We start from the raw sequence: 23,274 nt of genomic DNA on the forward strand, positions 1-23,274 counted from the left end.
GGTTAATTACTTTTAATTACTTTTCTATTTTTTTACTCTAAACATAATATGCCGCTTAAATAGAAAAATTATGTATCTTGCTGGCGATTTGTTTCATCATCCTTTTTAAACTTAATACTTACGGATTATTTCACAATAGAAATATTTGTACGTTGACTCGAATTCAAACATTTATATATAACATTAAATCACTAGTTAAAACTTAAAGTAAATAAAAACATAGTAAATACACAAGCATTGTGTAATAAACTTACACAAGTATTTTTTTAAGTCGCAAAACTAGATAGATCATTGAACTACTGGTTAAAACTTAGAGCGTTTGAAAAAATAAAACACGGTATAGGCTAGCATTGGAATTAAATCTAATTAGTGTTTTGTTAATTGCTTATAAAGTATTAATGTAGTATACTTCTTGAATGATATAAAAAGCAACATAAAAAAACAAAATACTCAACAAATTAATTCGCTATATTTACATGGATAGTTTAGGTTATATATATATATATATATATATATATATATATATATATATATATATATATATATATATATATATATATATATATTATTTAATCACTGCAATGTTTGTTCTTTGTACAACTTTTAAATACGTCCGTCAAGACTATATTTACATGGATAGTTTAGCTTATATATATATATATATATATATATATATATATATATATATATATATATATATATATATATATATATATATATCTATATATATATATATATATATATATATATATATATATATATATATATATATATATATATATATATATATATATATATATATATATATATATTAACTGAAGTTATGTTCATACATAACTTAATTGCTAAAAACAAACAATAATTATGTACCCTCACAATTTATTTTTAATCACTGCAATGTTTGTTCTTTGTCACAACTTTTAAATACGTCCGTCAAGACTTTTATCTGATAAGTTTTAACTACAATTAAAATATTTACAAAAAAATTCAACTCCAACAATTAGATTAATACACTATAACTGAGAATTGTGATTAGCCTCTATATAAGGTTTTGGCAATAGTTCATATAACATGGCTTTGCTATTAACATTTCTATATTTACATTTTTTTTTACGATAACAATTCCATATTTATTAAAGGTTTTTAGAATACCTTTATAACTGTATATATTTTCTCAGAAATATTTATTACCACTATATACATTTTCCATATACGACTATATACATCTATTTTTTTTTCTTTTTTTTTGAATCTTTGTTTTCAACTTCGGTTCTATTTCGAACCAACTTGTGTCCTTAACTGTTTTTTTAGCTTACTCTGTCTATTTGCTTATTCAGACTTTTGAGCTTTTTAATTCCTTTTGAATTTCAGGTATTTGAGACAGTTTAATAACGTTTTCGCCTGCAATCTCTTTTTTTCAGCTTTAATATCCTTTTGGGACATGGCTCCATTTACAGCTTAGATCTGATAAGCTCAAAATTTAGCTGTTCATCTTTTACCTGTTATTACCTATCAATGGGCTTGTGTTTGCATTCTAAGGTTTTTTTACCACGGCTGGCCTTTTGTAGCTCTTTAAAACGCTTCCGGGTTTTCTTGTCATTCGCTGCAGCTAAAAGGACTATTATGAACCTTCATACACAATAACTAATTATTTATGGCCACACTTTTTATTTGTGGCCACAGTTTTCTCTTGGGCTATTCTTTTATCAAACAACATGGCCCTTCTGCAGAAAATATACCTTGCCCTCTGGTACACGGTAATTTATTTTTTGACACACAAGTAATAATAACTATTTTCATTTTTACTTCCCAACTTTTAGTGGTCTTGTCTTAAGTTTCAACTTCAACTTAGGTCCTTTAGGCTATTAATGTGCCTTCTTTTAATTGTTCATGTCATGCTATTCATTTTTTTTTTCGAAAATGACTCCTATATAAAAGAGCATAATTTTCCTCTCTCTCTACTTGGAACATACCTCCATTATTTCTATTTAATCTCGGCCAAAGATTATTTATTTTGTACTTATTTGGTAAAAATGCACGTATGTCAGAGTTCAACTGACTCCATTCAATTTCTTTTCCTTTAATTTCGTCTGGCTATTTTTTTCAACTTGGAACTTTAGGATCATTATGTTGTCTTACGTGTTATAGGGCTCTCCAGCATATTAGGGGTTTTAAATAAAAGTTTGGAAAATAAGTTCGTAGCCCTGATAATTGGTTACCACTTTCCCGTTACCATTGTATACTGTTTTCATTAACGTATCTAGATTGTGTATCAATTCACAGGAGTGATTTGAGAGTCTGATTATCCATTTTATATTACTTTTTTTAAACACCTCTATAAGTTTCTTTGAATGTTTTTGTTCTTTTAAAAATTGTAATAATTCCTTTTTTCCTTCGTTAATTTTATGTTAGTTTTCTCCGCCCCTTTAATTTTTGCTAAAATCTGATAGTAGGATATTTTTCTCCCGCTGAGAGGATTTATATTAACACGGTTAACATACATTCTTTTGAAAAGTCTGCTATAACTACGGGGTGGCGTTTACTGGCTTTAGTGAACTTGTTTAAACCCTCTTTGTCGCTTATTGGTGTTGAGAATTCGTGCGTCATGCCCTAGAGTTTTATTTATTCACGTATAATTACCATACTTTTCTTATTGTATGCTTTCCGCCAAATTGTGTGGTTTTCATCGCAGACATATGTTTTTTTGCCTACAGTACCCCACGAAAAGATAAAAAAAAACAAATGGTTCGTGCCAAATTCTGTTTAGCGATAGGGGTTATCAGTACCCATTGCGGTTTCCCTATAATATCTTATATTATTCGCGACTGGCATTTATCCTCAGTTTAATTTTTGCCTTGATTTTATTTAGTATTTGAGTTCAACTTGTCCCTTTCGTGATATTTTGACTATTATCCTGTTCTAAAAGTTTATGGGTTTAGTGCCCGGGTAAAGTCACCATGTCCTATTTTTTTATTCTTGGATGTAGGACTATACCCGAACATTCTGCTCAAACCTCCTCCAGATTTTGACTTTAGTTTTTGATGTAAATTTTGTTAGCTTGGTGGATCCCCCCTATGTCAAGACGCCTAGCAGTTTTTATTTTTAAATGCCGATGGTCTTGTCATTGGTGTCCTTCGCCTGCAACTTCTTCGCCCTGGTTATTTCTCTTAATGGTTTGCTGTGAATTTATTTAATATGTGAAATTATTTATACCTGAGAAAACATTGTTTTATACTGTGCTATACTTTTTAAATTGTGACAAATTTTATGTACGGATCTTATTTATGTTTACTGTCCATATTTGGTAGGTATCCATTTGTTATCTCTTACTGTTATTAATAATATTACAGCTAGCTTATACATGTATTGCGCACTAAATGTAAACTCCTGCTGCCTTTCCTATTATTATTTTTAATTCCAGTCAAAAAAAAATTCATATTCGAATTGGGATGCTACCTCAGAGGGTCAAAGGGCAGTAGATGCTTTGCATATACTTAACAACGATATAACTGCCGTGATTGAGCTCACTCCAAATTTGCTAGCTTCCAATGACCCTATTTCGGTAGACAACCCTCATTCGTTTTTTTTTCAACAACCCCCCCCCCTCCAAAAAATAGTTTTTTTCAATACACATATCAAAAGAATCGCCTTTTAATGCTGATTCTGCATATGCATAATTCAATTAGTTTCACTACACCCATTAAAAGTTACGAGACAATAATTCATTTCTTGTATGAAATGTAATTTTTGACAAGTCTTATCTGAACACTATTTTCGAAGGTTTATTTTGTCCTGGAGACAAAATTAGTGAAGGAAGCTGTGATGTCACTTATATCTCTGTGTGACTGTAACTGTGATGTCACTTAGTTTCTTTTTCTCTGGGAACTTACGAGTCTCTAGGCTAATTTTTTTTTTGAGAGTTTATTTTCTGTGTTATTAATTTTTACTAACGAGATATATTATGAAGAAAATTTTGACTTTATTAACATACCGATTAAAGGAAGAAAAAATATAGATATTTCTTTTGAGGCTCTTTACTCGTTTTCTTTTTCCCCGGTTATCATTATTTTATTCAAATACTAATCGACTGGGAGCAACACTAGTTCTCCCTTTTTCTGTTTCTTGATCTGAGTTTTGGATTCCAAATTTTTGTTTTTCTTCTTTATAATATTGACAAGTTTTCCATAGTCTTTATAATGTGGTTTACAAGGTTCTGAATTTGAGCGTGGTTTTGTTGCTTCGTCAAGGGTCTTTAGCCTCCATTCCTCATGACGTTTGGCCTTTTTCATTAGTGTTTTAGCCACTTGTGCTGCTGAAGAAGGAAGTCGTTGCTATCTTTCTGTGTTCTTTACAATTCTCCATAATTTTTCTCATAAGGAGGTTTTTTTTAACGATGGCCTAGGTTTAGTTATACTTTTTACGTAGAAAAATTATCGGTTTCACATTCTCTTAGCTCGCGTCTGCTAGCTGGTGTTTTTTCCAAAATGCATTTTTGTGTTGAGACTGTAGGCAAGTCTAGCGTATGAAAATTAGACAATTCTTGGGTTTCTACCAACATTTCTTCCTATTCGGATTTAACCTCTGGTTTATTATGTCTTAAACCAGTAGGTTATGTTTGAGGCTCTTCTCTGTCGCTTTCATCGCTAGTATCCGATGAACATTGAACTTTTCCCTTTTTCCCTTGTTTGTTGTGGAAAGTTTGTAGCCAAGAAATATTCCTTCCACTTCTCCCAACTGTTGTGGTCGTTAAAAAGGTCATAAAATTCATATGACCTTCTGATATATACTGGTGCAATTGTTTCATCTGTTTCTACGTCTGAAGAAATCGGCTCTGATTTCCAAGGTTTTGAGAAAAATCCTTTTTTCATTATGTTGTGGGTCACAATTTCGTACTATCCGCCACGTGGATATTTAAGGATATAAGTCAAGTTATTTGATAGAAATTTTACAATTCTGTAGGGCCTTTTCCGTCCAGTTTTGTTGTTAACTTTTTTGTTAATTCTACATTTCTTTTGCGTGCCTGTATCGATTCTCCTAAACAGTAATTACTCTTATTTTTGCTTTTTCTGTCATATTTTTCTTTTTGTTGTATTTTCGCATCTTTCAAATTGTCTTTAACCTGTTACCTAGCATTTTTCAGTCCAATAACCATTTCTTGTTTGTATTTGTCCAGATTGTAATATATTCTATCATTTTGTATTTCATCTAAACAAATTCTGGGATCTCTTAGATGTTTTAGAAAAATGGTGTTTCTTTTAAAGAACGTGAAAAAGCCGTATTTACCGGAAAAACTACGAATGGTTTGTTGTCCCAATTATCATTTTCGTCTCTTGCGTGTACACCCAGCATGTAAGCTAATTCCCTATGTTTGTGTTCAACTTTTCCATTAGCTGACGCCATGTAAGACGAAATAAACCATCGCTTTATACCCAAATATTCCCGTAATTTTGTCGAATAATTTGGCTCTAAAACATGGCCCATTGTCACTAAATAAAATTCTAGGGAAAATGCGTGTTTCAAAAATAGCCAGTTGACTAAAACTTTCGCAATGGTTCTTGCTTTTTCGTTTTTAATTGGAAAAGCGTATAAATATGAGTTGAAATGGTCAACTATGATTAGTACACACCTATTTCCTTTCCTGGAAATTGGTAAACTTCCTCCTGCCCCCCCCCCCCAAACGTCTATAGACATTAATTCTCCTACCTCTGAAGGGATGGGGTATTGACCCAATTCGGCCCTAGGGGTCTTTGGTGTTGACTTCTGTTTGGCACACTCTTGGCAGCTTTTTATGAAATTTTTTACTTTTGAGTACATTCTTAGAAAATAAAAATTTCCTTTTATCCTCCCAATAGTTTTTGCTTCTCCCATGTGACAGCCACTAGGTGCGTGTGCCATCTGTAAAATTTTACCTTCCAACGATTTTGGAATTACTGGAATAATTTTTAAGTTATGTTTCTATATTCTTGTGGTGCTCTGCAATATCTTGTCAAAATATTTTTACATTCATCTAGATCAAAATTATCTATGTCCTTCAAAAAATGTTTAAAGTGTTCCGCCAATTCTGTTCCTTTTAATAAAAAGGATTTCATGGCTGAACAAAAATCATCTTTATCTTGATGATTCGAAATATTTCCATTAGATAGTGTTTCCTCCCCGCCCAATTCCTCTTGGATGGTTGTTATCAAATTTCCTTCCGTATCTGGATTTCGTGACAAATAGTCTGATAAAATATATATCCCTTTATATATATTGGGGTATATGAATATGCTTGAAGACCTAGTATCCATCGTGTCAGCCGTGCTGTAGTATTTTGCATCGTATTTGGCCAAATTAGTGAATTTTGGTTTACGCGTAAAATGAATTTTTCTCCAAGTTAAAATATGCAAAAATATTCTGTAAAAACTATAACTGCTAGGCATTCTCTTTCAAATGTTGAATATTTTCTTTCTGCCTCTACCAGCGACCTGTTGGCGTATTGGACTATTGATTTAACTCCTTCAGAATTTATATTTAATAATATGGCACCAATCCCGTGCCCCGACGCATCTCTTTGTAAACAGAAGTCTTGTGACAAATCTGATAGTTTAAGTATTGGTGCTTGTAAAAATTGTCATTCCGTTTCACTCAGCACTTTAATTGCGTCCGTCAGGCATTCGAGTTTTCCTGATTTTTTTCAAAAAATTGGTGAAATATTTTGACATGGTTAGATAACCTGTACTATAACGTCAGGAATGGGTTAACGGACCAGTAACGGATCTGCAGCTTTTTGATCTGTTGGTGGCTGTAAAAGTTCCAAGTCCGTAAAGTTTTCTTGATATTGTAAAGTCATTCATTTGTTTATCAGATGTCAAAAAAAACTAGTTTTGGTACTACTATTTTTAACTTTTCTGGTTCTAATTTTAAGCCTGCTTTTTCAAATTTTTCCAGTATTTTTCTAAATACGACTAAATGGTCTTCCAGGTTTTCAGTAAACAAAATTCTGGTCTTTCTGGTTCGTTATCTTTAACACCAGATTCATTAGACGACTAAAAAAGTTTGGACTAAATGATAAGCCAAAAGGCATACGTTCAAATGTAAACGTTCTTCCATTATCTAAGATTACTGTTGCTTTGTGCTTTGTTTCTGGATCTAAGGCTATTTGCCAATATCCTGCTATTAAGTCAAAACTAGTGTAGTATTTTTTACCTCCCAGCAAATATATCGTATCAATTCGTGGTAATTTCATAACATCTTTGACCGTGACTGCATTTAGCGCTCTAAAATCTATGCATAATCTCCAGGTATTATCTTTTTTCTGACTATTACAAGTGGAAAACACCAATCGCTAAAACTCTCTTTAATTATACCCTGTGCTTCCATTTCCTTTTTTTGGTCGTCCATCCATGGTTTTAAATGATAAGGTGTTTTATACGGTGATTTTTCATTGGAGGGCCCTGTGTTGGTATTTTGTGCGTTATTAAGTGAGCTATTTCGTAACCAACATTGTTTCCTAGGAATGGCCTTATAAAATCCCGAAGATTTCCCACCTGGGTTCTGGCACTTTTTAGTAAATGTTCTAAGCAAAATTGTTGCCAAAAAATCAGTTTTTGTCATTACACACTTATCTTATGGTTGAGGTTTCGACGACATTTGTTCGTGGCTAGTAAAATTTAGGCTTAATTCTGAGCTGCTTAGAGATTTTATTTCTGAATTTGAAATCTTTTCCACCGATCCAAGCCCTATTTGGTTCAGCTTTACTTTTTTATTGCTTAGATTTGATAATTTTAAATATGTGATACCATTTTCAATTTTAATAGCTTGATTTTTTACGAATATCGTGAAGTATTCTTCGAGGATGTATCCCCCTATCATGGTATCCATTGTTTTAGCCTTTCCTTCTTTTGTATTGAATGTCGCTAGCACTTGAGCTGTTGTTTCCCCTTCTATTGTGATTTCTCCGTTTATTTTTAGGTTATAATCCGAATCATCACTCCCTTTATCTGTTGTTACGCAAATTTGCCTTTTAGTTTCATTTGGCTGGCTTATGGTTAGTGTATCAGTTAGGGGTTCCCATACGATGCCATATTTCCTTATACCATCTACTCCTAGAATACAAGGAAATGGTAGCTGCTTACATATTATCACCGTTATTGTTATTTTCTTATCCCCTTTGCTACATTTTAATTCCCCCAAAATTGTCAGCTTGTGACCTGTTACTGATGTCAGGGTATTCTGGCATCTGCTTACGCGATTTTTGACACTAGGAGGAAACCTCTTAAAAACTTCCTCTCGAATTATTGATTTAGACGCACCCGTATCCAGTAAACATGGTAAATTTTGGAAACACTCAATTTTAAAACAACGCAAAAACAGTAGATTATTATTATTTGTATTTGTATCACAACAATCTAAACTATAAAGTGGTCTTTGTTAGGATTCAGCTCTGTCGACCCTTATAGGCTGGTTTCTCCGTTTAAATGCCCACTGTTTGACCAAAAGTTTCTGGGGTTATCCCAGTTTTCTTCAGTGTTACTATTTTCACCCTGGGTGTTGTTAATCGTTTTATTTCTATGCCTAACTTCAGGACTATTATTAGGTGTTTGCCAAGTATTATTTGTTTCCCGCTTTCCTAAATTTCTGCCCCCCTGCGTTCTGAACTGGTGTCTTGTCTTGTACGTCTGGCCTTCTTTGCGTATTCTATGCCAGCTATCTGCTGCATAGTGGTTTGGTTTGCTACATTAATAGCAATTAAACCTTTTCCTATATTGCTTGGTGATTTGCCCTTCCTCATGGGGTCTACCTATTTCTGTATATTCTTGACCTGCCACTATTTGCTCTATAATTTTCCTCAGGAGGAGGAGGTGGGTGTCCATAATACTTGGTATTCCAAGTCATTAAGGATCTAATACCGTGGGATTCGTCGTCAAATGGGGAGGGGTCAGTCCATGGTGGGAGAGATCGGCCTTCCTCGTGCCTTTTTGTTTCACGATTTGGCTCCCCAAAGCTCACCTGCTTTTGTCCCCTTTCATATTTTACACTTTCTTAGGCTCCTCTGTTTCTACTAGGGTTATAGGCTGCTCTAAATTTTCAGGTTTCCGTGATAACATTAGTCTTAATAGCTTTTTTGGTAACCCTTGTGTAAAAGTATGTAATTGTACTTTCTGTACTGTCTCGTTATTTCCGCCTTTCTCTAAATGTAAGCATACAGATCGGAAAATTTTGTCTGCATATTTCCTGATACTAGTTGAGGTATTGAATGTCACTACCTCTGTTCTTAGCCTCTCGGAGATACTCGTCTCTATGAACCTTGTCTTAGAAGATTCAACTAGAGTACTAATGTCCTTGGGTTCTTTTTCCTTAATTGCCTCAAAGTGCTTAAGGGCGCTGCCCTTTAATCTAGCTGCAACGCATTGCTCTTTTACCTTATCGTCAAACGACTCAGTTAGTTCGTTGAAAATTTTCAATTTTTCGATAAACTCATCTACATCTGAAATTCCCGCGTATTCTGGTATAATTTTGGCAATTTCAAATACCGTTGATAGGGAAGCCATTTTATTTCAATCTACAATTTTTTTTGTCCTCTCGGCCCAGTTTTTCCAACCGCCACCAGTTGTGGTAGCGTTGTTTTAATGTTATTAAGGTGAGGTTGTTGTAGACACCTTTATTCTCCCTTTATAGGGGAGATAAACTATGGCCCTAAGGTAATAAACTTTGGATAGCGTGCCTTAGGCTATGACCTGACTAATGAGCCATACCAGCTGGGTATATTCGAGAGACTAAATGTAGATTGTAGAGAGGTTGGCTATAACACAATACTTTTATTCAGTTAGCATACACTAGTACAATGTTTAATAATAGATATATATTCTGCTAGGACTGGTTGTCCCAGGTGGTTCACAAGTACCAGAAATCTACAATAATATATAATATGATACTTATACACTTACAATAATCTGACAATATTCCAAGGTATTTCTAAGTCAACGGACCAGAGGTCAGTTCGGCATAAAGTTAGTAGCAGACTGCCCCTTCCAATAATGTATCTTTTATACATTTTATCAACAACACCCACAGACGCACATAGCTAGGAAGTGGTAATTCCTGAATTTCGTGTTAAGTATTGACTTGCCAGGATACGTTCCTTATCTTAATAAAGAGTATTATTTTTAAACTTTTTTATTTGCGTCTTAATATATTTACTAAATTCCGAATTGACTTAATTAGAAAGCGTCACCACACAACGTATACTTTTTAGGGTAAGGGTAAGAAGAATCTAGATAGTGCCTAAAAGTATATAAGGAAATCTGTGTAGATATATGTAAGGCAAGGGCTTAGGAAATATTACTGGCTGATTTTGTTTTTTAGAGAAGTTCAAATAATCTTTTACTTAAAACGTACGAAAAAGTGCATCTTTTCACCTTTTAAGGGAATTCTCTTTTCCCCTATAAACGAGATGCTGTTTAAAGCTATGATTTTTGGAACTTCATAAGTTTTTTATATTTATTCATTTATTTTTTAGGATAAGAAGCTGGAAGCAGAACGAGAAAGGAAAAGACAGGAAGAGGAAATGATCAGGAGACGTGAACAAGAAAAAAGGGAAGAAAAAGAAAATGTGAAATTACCACATACCCCTCCTACATTACCTTATAATAGTCTAATTATTGAACCAGTTAAAATTCCAGACAACATTGTATATGATGAGCCAGAAAAAGGGTTACCAAGTGAGTTGAAGCAGGCAATGACTGGTTTGAGTGAGTCTGATCGCGATCTGAATTGGTCAAATGACAAGGGACAAGAAAAGATCAAGAAACTTGTTGCGTAAGTTGCCTTTTATTTAAATTTATTTAGGAAAATATTTTACAAAAAAAAAATCAAAGAAAAGGAAAGAGCCGTAGTGAGGTCTAAAACGAGCAGAAATAAATCCATAAATTGCTTCATAAAACTCATAGAAATTGCTATGAATGAATAAATGAAACCTGAAATAAACATAGATTGAAATGAATAATCAGAGGCAACGCTGTAGCGTTGCCTATAGTAAAGGCCATAAGGCTCCAATGTGTTATTATTTATTTATTATTATTACTTTTTTCCCAGAGGCACTTTATATGGAAGGGGTCGTCGTAGAAGCTTCAAAGGGGGCTCATTCGATTGGAAATCGAGAGTTCTAGTGCCCTTTTTAATGGTCGAAAATGATTGGAGGGCAACTAGGGCAAGGGTTTTAAGTTATGCCCTGGGGGCATATAAGGTTTTTATAGAAGGCATTGTCGTAAAAACTTCAAAACAGGCTCATTCGATTAGGGCTAGTGCCTTTTTTAATAGTCGAAAGTGATTGGAGGGCAACTAGCCCCACCCCCGCCCCCCCACACGCCCATCATTGTTCAAAATACATCCAATAAAAATTTTGAGATAGCCATTTTGTTCAGCGTGACCTCCATGACCTGGGGGCATATAAGGTTTTTATAGAAGGCGTTGTCATAGTAAAGGCCATACGGCTCCAATGTTTTATTATTTATTTATTATTATTTTTTTCCCATAGGGAATTCACATGAAAACGGTTGTCGTAGACACTTCAAAGGGGGTTTAATTGATTGAAAATCGAGAGTTCTAGTTCCATTTCTACGGGTAAAAAATAATTGGAGGGCAACTCCCCCCCCCCCCACACGCCCATCATTCCCCCAAACACATCCAATCAAAATTTCGAGATAGCCATTTTGTTCAGCGTAGTTGATTTCTAGATAGAAAATATGTTTTTGAGTAGGACACTCCTCCACAACCCTCAGGGCAAGGGTTTTAAGTTATGCCCTGGGGGCATATAAGTTTTTATAGAAGTCGTTGTCGTAGAAACTTCAAAAAAGGCTCATTCGATTGTAAATTCAAAGGGATAGTGTGCTTTTTAATATTCGAAAGTAATTGGAGGGCAAGTAGCCCCCCCGCCCACGCCCATCATCCCCCCAAAGACATCCTATCAAAATTTTGAGATAGCCATTTTGTTTAGCGTACATGATTTCCAGATAGAAAATATGTTTTTGAGGAGGACAATCCAAAAAAGGCTTATCCCATTGGAAATTCAAAGGGCTAGTGCTCTTTTTAATAGTCAAAAGTGATTGATGGGCAAATAGCCCCCCCCCCCCCTGTCCAGCATTCCCCCAAAAACATCCAGTCAAAATTTTAGAGATATCCATTTTGTTAAGCGTAGTTGTTTTCCAGATAGAAAATATGTTTTTGAGGAGGACACTCCTCCACAACCCTTAGGGCAAGGGTTTTAAGTTTTACCCTGGGGGCATATAACGTTTTTTATAGAAGGTGTTGTCGTAGAAACTTCAAAAAAGGCTCATTCGATTGGAAATTCAAAGAGCTAGTGCCCTTTTTAATAGTCGAAAGTGATTGGAGGGTGTTGGGGTTCAACCCCTGTTTCTTTTCCTTTCAGATAAATGACCTGTTTTCGTTTTCTTAATTACATTTGCTTATAGTATAATTTCGAAAGACAGATTAAATTCTCGTTGTTAAGTTAGAGGTGTCGCAATAAGTGAGCTTTGAACTAATTTTTATTTTTGTACTTTCTGGTTTGGGAGTCATTGAAAGATAAATCTAAGAGGTAGAATTGGGTTTGAATGGGGATGTAGCTGATTGGCTGGGCCAAGCGGACGGTCCGCCCCTATGAACAGTTGTGTAAAAAATATTATTTTGTTTTAGTCTGCGTTTTGACCCCATTCGGGGATATATATATTTTTGTGGTACTATTGTGACCTTTTGGAAGAATACAAGTAAGGTATTTTCTACAAACTGTATACTAGTTTCCGTAACCCAGGCAGGATAGGAATAGAGCTACGAGGTACCGTCATTATTATATTGACAGGGAGGTTTGTTACCTCCAAGGAGAGAGTGTCTTGTTACCTCCAAGGAGAGATAAATTGTAAAGAGCGAATCGCCATGACTTTCGCTGTTGGCACTAAACTACGTTCCACACAGTTTCTATACACACTCATGTCGAAATTATTTTTTACAAAGTGTGTAGGTACCCCCTTGCACATTTGTTTGATATCCTTGTTGTGCATTTTCACCTAGTATACTTTTTGCCCAGGAAACACACCACTGGATATCAGATCGCTACCCGTGTCGGATATTAGCATTCACAATTTAATTGGGGCCTGGTGTTTCACTAGTTCTGGATAGAAGGATTCCTCTTAATTAGTGTTGTCCATTCGTGAGCTAATGTACTTGCCATTTTCCAAGAAATCTTGAGATTTTTTTTCCACAGTTTCTTATATTTACCATACAATTCGAATTTTTTTGCGTTTTTTTTTCAGTTTGTCCTCCTCCCTCGAAATAAATCTCTGCTTAAGTTACTTGTTAAACAGCGTGTGAAAGCTATATCATTTCAGTAAATTGAAAGTTCTATAATTTAAGTATTTAAGTAAATATTATTTGTAGATCCAAAAGTAATCTGGAATGCTTTTTCAAATAAAGAAATAAATTAATGTCTTTTCTACCTCAAGTTTTTTTCCTTTTAATTTTTTTTTCAATTTCACACTTTTTTTATTGTAATTGTCACTATGCTTCTGTTATATTGTAATAATTCGGTTAATTGACAACAGCTTCAGTTAGGTAGAAAAAAAACGGCATCCTGTAGGATAAAAGAATTACGATAATGGAAAGTTATGACAACGGAGATGCTTTATGTTATCAGGGCTTTCACTCTTGAATATTAAAATTCGGGGACAAGTCTTCAAAATTCGGGGAGTTTTCGGGGGAAAAAAATGAAATTTTCTTGTCAACTTATAGGAGCCAAGAAGTTTTAGCTTCGTTTTCAGGCTCAAGTAGGGCATGGATCTGCATAGTAAATTAAGAGGCCCGTTCTTTAGCACTAAGATCTTACATCTTTCTGCAAAGATTTCCGTTCTGTTAACTCGTCTTTGTTCTAAGATCTTACAGCTCACTGATGTTAGCAAAAATGTAAAAGGCGCCATCTTTCTGCCATATAGAACTATGATGAGAGAACTTTGATGACATACTCATCATTGTTCTTAGACCGCTGATCAGAGCAGAACGATGAAAGATGTTTGCAAAAGAACGCTAGAAGATGTAAGATCTTAGTGCTAAGATTTCACTTTTAAACGTTCTATGTAAAAAGATGCAAGATATTAGCACAAAGATGAGTAAAAGAACGGCCCTAAGCCTTTTACAGAATAGGTTTTAGAGCCTGAGCAGGGGATTGGAACCCATAGCTCAAAACGCTTATTGCTGATATTGCGGCAAAAACTTCAAAATCGTTATCAAATTAAAAAAAATGAGCACATGTGAATTGTAAATACTGGTAGCAATTTTTCATTAGGTCATGATCTCAGTAATTCATTAATGATATTTAAAAGAAATTGTTTGAGGTTTATACATAGGTAAATTAAATAGATAAAATTAAACCTATAAGTATGGGGCAACATTGAAACTTAGAACAAATAAGAACTAAATTAAACAAGCAAATTTAAACTTAAATTAAAAGGGAAACTTTGACAACAATTGACACATTATTGGTTTTTCTTGCTGATTCTAAGGTCTTAAGTGTTCACCCCCTCCAGAAATCCTCCCTCAGAAAAACCAGAAAATACCCCCCCCCCCCTCACAAAATACCACCCGTGGAAAGTACCTCCACGGAAAGTACCCCCGCTAAAAATATCCTCGGGAAACACTCACCCCCCCCCCCCCTGTGGCAAATACCCCCTCTGAAAATATATTTTTTTTTCATTCGTTGTTTCTACTATGCTTTCCGTTCTTTTGATTACCTCAAAATCACTATATAGTCACCGATTAACCCCCAACCCTGCGGCCATCCATGTTCCAAATATAATATTTATTGGAGTCTTTTTATATCAGCCCTTCTAATGCCTGGGCATGATAGATATAGGCTACAAATCATATAAAAATCACTTATTCTTTTTCTTCACACTAACATTATTTGGCATTATTAACGAACAGTTCGTGATAAACATAATGTCCAAAAATAATGTAAAAGTTGAGAAGAAAACAATTTGAGCCTAATAACCAAATTTTGACTTTCAGCTGTAATATAGATTTTCTCATGAATATTATTTTTGGGGTCACTTTCGTTTAAATCCCCTATTCCCCGACCTTGTACATAGTCTATAGCAAAAATTTGTCTCATTAGGAGGCGGAGGGGTGCATTTTTTATGGTAAGAAGATTATGTTTAGGGATTTTTCTTAAGAAGAAATAAATTATACCACTATTTCTTTAAATTCTTTTGTTTCTATCTCAGAATTAGCCTTCATACAGGGTTACTAATTGTTCAAGCATTAGAAGTTGTAAGGATAGGCCTAGATACTTAAACAAATTGATTTGGCTCTCCCGAATTTGAGCAGAATATTTTTTCCGTCAAATTTCTTTCACTTAACTAACAGTTTTGAAAAACCGTAAAAAGATCCTAAAACTTCAGTTAAAATATAACACCCCTTGAAAATATTACCCGGGCGAAAGGACCAGAATAATAATTGTGAGGGGAGTGCTGGGTAAATACGTTCAAGGATAAAAGGTGGTATAACAAGTACAATTATCAGATAAAAAAAAAGAACTTCAATTTTACATACTGAATAAAACAAAAATCTAAATGGTAAGAATTCCTGGCAAAAAGAACAATTCCTTCAATATAATAATATACGTTCATCATTAAGTATCAAACATTAATACAGTATGTCCCAAACCAAATATAGCAGAAGCAAACTAAATTTATACTTATGATTTGGCTTTCAAAACAATTCCCCTTCTTTAGAAGTTCAATTTCAAAACCCAAAATCATACTGAGCGTTCCGTTAAACAACTTCAAATATAATTCTTGGCTAATTTTGTTAAGATTGTCAGGACCACGAATGATGTAAGTTCAAGCGTCTTATGGTATTTGGAATACTCTATTCGAAATGGTTTACTCTAAATGCTGGAAAATGATACTTTTGTAAACATATGAAGAACCTTCCATGCTTAAATTGTATCAGTCTTGTTGGTATGCAAAGCAAAACAAGAAACGAAAATTAACGGAGAAGAAAGTAGCGAGAAATTAAGGTATGTAAAGTAATGTTTGCTAGGGATAGTCACTAAGGGTGACACTGTGGTTGGCTGATTTTCGGGGATTCAGGGAACCAAATATTTTTTCGGGGAGACGCATAGATTTTTGGGGAAATCCCCAAAAATTCGGGGGTAGTGGAAGCCCTGTATGTTATGGTGATAATTCTCTTTTTAGTGGAGCGAGACCTGACGTCAATCGAGCACTGAAACCCTCTGCTGGTTCACTTACAGCCGAACAGAATGAGAATCCCAACACGCTTGGACTGAAATCTTTGTGGATTCCCAATTCATTAATTAATAGATTCATCGATATAGCCGAGAAGAATACATTGAGGAATATAGAAACTTGTGGAGTTCTTGCCGGGAAGCTGGTTAGTATAATAGGATAATGCCTAATACGCTTTTATTTTAAGACTTGTTCAACCCTTGTCAATTCCAAGGCCCCCTTTATTTTATGTCGTATCATTTCGGAAAAAATTAGATTAAGCTGATTCAACTTATCTCCATAAGTAGTGAAGCTATCTTTAAGAGAAGTTTAAATATATTAAAGGGGCGGCTTTAGGTAATTCCTCCCCCATCTTCTAATTCTCACAAATTTTACGATGTTCATACTGTAATTGTTCATAATGTTTCCGCATAATTTGCGATTTTTTCTACTTTTCGGTATACATTAGTATAAAAAATAGCTATTGTAAATTATTGTCACATCCTTACCGGAAGGTTAGGTTGGAAACTGGGAATAATTTTTAAAACGTTTATTTGAGAATTTTTAAATTTAATTTTTATTTATTTCATTTTAGTTTCAGTTTTAAATGTTCGATTTTTGTCCGGTTTTCGACGGCAAACCGGATCAGCATGTCCAAGCGAGGTTCTGAATTTATATTTTAAAGACAACAAATAGTTTTTTGATTATTATGGAATCCTAAGCCTTTTGAGGGAGTTATTTTAAAAAGAAGCTAATAGCTCAGTTATTTTAAATATACGAGAATTAAACTTGAGTCATCATCCCACCAAAGACCTAAGAGCCCCAGCTCATGCAGCAAATATTTTTTGGTTCTCAACATAAAATAATTTCTTCAGCTGAGATTTAAGTAAATGGCGATATGGAATTTCCGATCGACAGCTAAAATTGCAGCTCTTCCAATTTGAACTTGTCCGTCAAACTGTAGCTAGTGCTCAAACCGAATGTTTATAATGTAAGAAATTTGGGAATAATGGAGGCAGCCATTGGTGAATTTTCTCGTTTCTTTCATACAACTATAGGCGTCATTTAGTCTCGTGCATGTAACAAATAAAAAATAGCATCATAATCTATAGCCTATTCCAGAAATTTCATTTTGGCCGTTGTTGTTGAAAAGCTGGAATTAAAATTGAAAAATTAAATCCAAGTGAAACGTATCAAAACTCAGCGAATTATTTATCTCCTTTAAATTTCGTTAAATATGGAACATTCTCTATATTTTAACTATCTGTATTTTTATAAATTATGCTCAAATACAAAACGAGTTATTTTATGATGCGTGATATTTCTTTGATTCGAATTATCAACAGTGTCTGATCCTTAAGGAATGTTAGTTTGAAAAGGGGCGTTTTCAAAACAAATACAGTGTGTAAATCGTATTATATTTTGAGTAAATAATGTAGTTAATAAACACTTTTGAAATAAAACATTTGAAGTTTGTATGCATTGCAAATTTTGTATATCTTAAGGCCTTGAATTTTGAGTTTATCTTAACTAAAGGGCACGATTGTCAGTTGGGCCCATTTCTCTTGTAATATTTTTGCAAAAATAGTTATGGTGTATTTAGAATTCATTGATACCTATATTCAATGTATGGCGAGGTGAAAATACAGTATAGTTTATCTCAAATCAATAAAGGAGAAGAACCAGTGTTGCCACTCGAACGAAACTAGTGGGACTTATCACAACCGCCAAAAAGCACTACTTTGAGAAAAATAGTACTACCCGCATGCTTAAAACAATCATAAAACGGAACAAAACAGTGCAGCGATGGGCTGTGTAGTCGCTAATGGAGTAGTGGGACATCGTAGAGAGCTGTTTAACCCCTATTCGCTCAGGTCCACCATATCTGATTTATTTTGATTTTTGTGGAGTAGCAAGACTATTCCGATCTTAAAGTTGGTGTACATTTAAATTGTTGGACGTAATTTATGCACATCTTGTATATGATAACTAGTGAGTTTTTATTCTGAGCAATTCAGCAACGTCAAACGTTGACTTGTTGACTATTATTTTTGGTGACCAATTCATAGTACAAAAAATTAGTCTTCTTTACTATGCTTAGCAAATTTAAGGGATTGGTAATTAAAGCTAAATACTGATGTAGCCTGTAATTTCACACCCAAGTTCTGTTGCACATTGAATTATATAAACCTTGAAAGCTACGGTTACTCCATAATGTTAAGTAGAGAGGCTGGGACAAGATAGAACATTTTCAGATTTAGGAATTTTCAACATATTGGTCAATGTACAAGTTGGAAAACCTGCCTCTGATTTTTCTAAAAATAGAGTTGGATCTCAGCCAACAATCACAATGTAATAGTACATATATAATAGATGTTCTCGCTCCCAAACTTATTGAAATCAGCGTATCGTAAAAAATAAGCTAGGTTGAACGAGATACATCTATCAATGTCTAACCAGCGCAATTGTTAACGAGAAAAACCGCAGATTGAACATATATCTAGTAAATCTGAAGCGCAGTTACTGAAACAAAAAAGCTTCATAATAACAGAAAAAATTTGGGATAATTGAAACTCCTGCTTTAATTCATTTATTAAATACATATCCGGGATTAGGGAGTGGTCAGCTCCACTATGAATTTGAACCAACCCCTGATCAAAATAACTGCGTTTTCTCCTGTTTTAAAATCGACCGGCGTAAAAATCATTATGCGATTTTTCAGAACAGTGAAAATGTATATAGACGTGGGTTTTATTTTGGACGACTTTAATGATGAAATTAGCGTATTTTCATATTTTTACTGCTTTTTTCTATGTTCCTAATTTCCCGAGTGTTTAAGATAAAGGTTTGGTCGATTTTGCAGGGATTTGGCAAGTTCGTATGCTCACATTTGATAATTCCTGAACAAACTGGGACAAGCGATTCATGCGTGACTCTAAAAGAAGAAAACATATTTGAAGTCCAAGACAAGAATCAGCTACTCACGCTTGGATGGATCCATGTAAATGCTTTTCTTGTTTGTTTATATAGGAATTAATTGAACGAGTCGAGTAAAGAAAGGATCACCTTTCGTAAGAGAGTAATAGAAAAGCAATTGTTATTCAATTATATAGTATTAAAAATAGACTTTTGAGGGAATTGACACCGTCCTCCCCTTTGAAAACATTATTCTATGTTCCTTTATCTCGAGTATGGTTTCTGATTTCTCAAAGAATTAAGGAGATATAAGTGTAGCAATTATGCATCATTATATCTTGAGGATTTACTTGGCTCAATTTATTAGGCCATATTTTCTTATCTGGAATTTTTAAAATCAGAAACCCTATTTACAATAATATTCGCTTAATATATTGAGCCTTATTTTCTATTCTAAAACTTTCAAAGTCATTGAAATCAGAAAGAAAACCCAAGCTCAGACCTGTGTACATTTTTGAGAAAGCTATAATGACTCTTTCACACTACGCCTTAGGACTTATCACACTAGCATTACTTTAGACTTTACGTTACGATATGTAATCTTACGGAGCAAATTTTAGGCAGTGCTAAGCAGACTCGAACTCTACTTAGAATTGTATGTTACGCAAGTTTTATGTTACGTTATGGGAAAGTCAAAATAGTAGCAACAGAATGGAATTTCTGGATGAGCAGTTAATAAAACGAACTGGAAAACTTTTCCTAGCAAGCCTTTCACGCTTGATCAGAGCTTGAATCTCCATCACCATTCATACATTTTTAAATTTGAATCGATTTCTTAAGATGGCTGTGATGATTTTAAACAAAATTTATGATGGTTTTCTGGATTTTTACGTAAGAGAAGCGTGAAAAGAGTTGTTTAAGAGTGAAAGGTTGTATTTAACGTAACATAACTTAACCACTTAGCGCAGGGAATTACCTATGCAGTGTGAAAGCCCCTTAAGTTTAAAATTCTGAAATGGTAACCCACTTATGTAACTTATTTCACTCTGTTCACATGTGATCTTGAAATAAATAAATTTCATGTTTTGACTACTTAAGAAAACAACTAATCTTTGACTTTGGTAGTCTGGAACTAATGTCTTCATTAAATTCCTTAAAATCCAAATTTTGGCTGCTTAAGATACGCATAAAAAGCTTAACATGGCCTTGTATTCAGCAAGGCATTGGTTTAGTTCGATACTAGACCATTAAAGGCTTTAAATACAAAATGTAAGAGAATTGCATTGGATGCTTGTTAAGGATCCAGTAAACACGCGGGAAAGACTACATCAAAATCTCAAAGATGCTTTATGAAAAACAGGCTTTCGCTGCATAGTGAGTTAATGCTCATTCCGTGACAAAGATTTAAACTTTAGTTTTTGTGGGGTTGAAGGGACATTATTTCCCCCCCCACCCTAATGTGCAAATATAGGCCGATTTATATCTGAACTATTATATATTCATTCTATTTTGTTTTATTTCATTAGCATTAACGAAACTTCACTTATCGCGTGTTTACTGGATTCTTAACAAGTACTTTGTATTACTTATTTAGAGAAAAGAAAAAGTAAACAAAAATCAGATTGTTAACAATTCAAAAATAATAGAAGTTAAAAAATGTATCTAAGATTCATTGATATACAATGGGAAAATACATTCAGTTTCTCGTAAAATAGACATAAGTGCACGCTAAAGATTGAAATCTCCTAAGTTTAATGATGAATTGATTGTCATTCAGAGGAGTGGGAGTTGTAATCCATGAGATCTTCAGGTAAAACCATTACGGTTCTTAAGGTGTTTTCCGAGGCTTTGAGAACCATCTAAGCTTCACCTGTCTCAGGGTTTTTTCTTTTCTCAAAATTATCTACCATTTTTGGTTTTATAGACTCATCCAACGCAGAGCTGTTTCCTGTCAAGTGTGGACTTGCACACACAATGCTCATACCAGCTGCTCATGCCTGAGGCCGTAGCTCTTGTCTGTGCTATCAAGTGTGATGAGTGAGTATTTGACTTTTTTTTTAATATATTCGTTAGGCGGTATCGGACTTTCAAAATATCACATTCAATGAACTCTTCTAAACCATTTTTAATTGCTTATATTTGCCACAGTACTTCAAAGAAATGCTAATTATAGGGACTGTTTTTAAGGAATCATTCCAATGAAGTTCTAATCTAGTTTTTCGGTTGCTTGTTTTACTTAACAAGATGTTTTTTTTTTTTTTATGGAAATCATCAGCAGTCCTTCTTATCCAGCGCTCATTTGGAACATTCAGAACTAGCTAATTTTAGCTCTTGATTTCTGTTCTTGTTTTTCTTCTTCTGCTAATTTCATTCAAGGAAAAAAAAATGTAATAATCAGGAATGATTAGGAAAAAAAATTGAGTGATTGCGTCTTACTGAAACAGGCCTTTGCATTTTTTTTTCCCAAAAATTTGAAAAGTAATCTTAAGGGTGTTTTCAAAAATTTGCCTGACTTAGCTGCTAGAAGAAGAGCAGAGTTATAGCAGGTGTGATTTTCTAAAAGGATTAGAATAGCAAGGCTGCGCCACCAATGTTGAAAATGTTGAACGGTAATAAGTCATATTAGATGAATTTTGAATTTTATTTTCATCTATCTGTGGATGCTAGCTCAGCTGAATGGCTGTAGCGACGAGTCCGTCTAAGCTTGCGGATCTTAGTACGAGCTCTTAAGGGTAACTCAGCATTTGCATTGTAGTGGGTAAATGCAGAGTTAGGGTGAAGGTGTCCAAATAACCTTGGGTATTTTAACGGGTCGACTATAGAAATTTACAGTCCCCCACCCCCCAAAAATGTTGTATCGATTGGTTTATCCGTTTTCTCCTCTTGGAATTTGTTAAAGAGATATGTCGAAGCTTCTAACATTTTCTTTCCCGTATCTTGGATGCAAAAAAACCTTCCTTGTAGAAACGGCTAGTTCTTCATAAAAAAAAAACCGTAAACTCAATTTCCGCTTTTTCTTCCATTAAAATTTACAGTGCATAAAATTACGTCATTTTACTGATTTTAGGTAATTTTCTTATTTATAAAGAGGTCATTCTGAGCTTTTCAAATTGAGAGCTATAATAAGTTCTTTGTGAGTTTGAGGAACTACCCAAAATCTATTGAATTCTTATTTTATGCATTCAAAGAAATATTTATGTATTTAAGTAGAAGCCTGCAATATTAATGGAAAATCAAAAGGGAAACATAGTCCAAATGATTCGCGAAACTCTGGAATAGGGCATATAACCTAAAATTACAATTGAAGGACACGGCAAGGCAGTTGTTAAATGCAGTTTTTAACTTCTAGTTAGGATAACACTATTTTCAATCCTTTTTCCTCCAAATAAGTGACTTAAGAGGAGTGGCAATCGTGTTTCCATGCCCAGAGAATATATTATTACCCGCCACTTTCAGAGGAAAAAGAAAAAAATGGGTAATAAGTCGAGGAGTGTTCGAAATGACTTGCCCCAGGGACAAGTCTCGACTCTGCTTCGGACGGATCTTGGGGAGATTCATCCCCCTCCCTTCTTGTCTGTACAGACACATTAGATAATAATGATAGCAATAAAACAAATATATTTGCAATATATAAGCCAATTCTCAGAGTCCAACTAATTTTCTTGTGTTAGTTTTTTATTTTATCACAGGTGAAAAGTTACCTCAGGGTAAAAATAAGAGTTATTAGTGTAAATCAGTGTTCCCATGTGTTCTCGGCTAATTCCACGCGTCTACATGTCTCTAATTTTGATACCCTTATCCTACGTAACTTAACTGTAACAAGGAGTAAATCCCATAGGCATAAATCTATACACCATGGAGTACAGGGGTCGGCCGCAACGAGGTGCGCAAAAAAAGTGACTTTAGTTACTTGAGGACACCAAAAAAAGTGACAAAAACTGACTACTCAGAAGCCTTCAGAGCAAAGGCACATGGGTTACAAGGATCACAGTTACTATCGTAAGATCATCACTGGCCTATCAGAGCCCAAGAAGTTATGGACAGAAAGGCTGAAATCCTAATTTTTTTCTTCAACTGATTTTATTTATTTACTTATACAAAACGA

General features: G+C 34.2%; 1 protein-coding gene across 1 annotated transcript in view; it reads left to right on the forward strand.

Moving 5' to 3' along the window:
- Positions 1–23,274, forward strand: part of LOC148945216 (STAM-binding protein-like A) — a 55,186-nt gene that overhangs the window by 25,887 nt on the left and 6,025 nt on the right. Inside the window, exons 4-7 of the mRNA XM_089099179.1 lie at positions 10,499–10,797; positions 16,224–16,419; positions 19,117–19,254; positions 21,094–21,206. Coding sequence (XP_088955305.1) covers positions 10,499–10,797; positions 16,224–16,419; positions 19,117–19,254; positions 21,094–21,206 — 746 coding nt within the window. The remainder of the gene's footprint in view (positions 1–10,498; positions 10,798–16,223; positions 16,420–19,116; positions 19,255–21,093; positions 21,207–23,274) is intronic.

Source organism: Artemia sp. Qi Xiang Cuo, chromosome 13 (genome assembly GCF_049724085.1).
Source record: "Artemia sp. Qi Xiang Cuo chromosome 13, ASM4972408v1, whole genome shotgun sequence".
Taxonomy (NCBI): Eukaryota; Metazoa; Arthropoda; class Branchiopoda; order Anostraca; family Artemiidae; genus Artemia; species Artemia sp. Qi Xiang Cuo.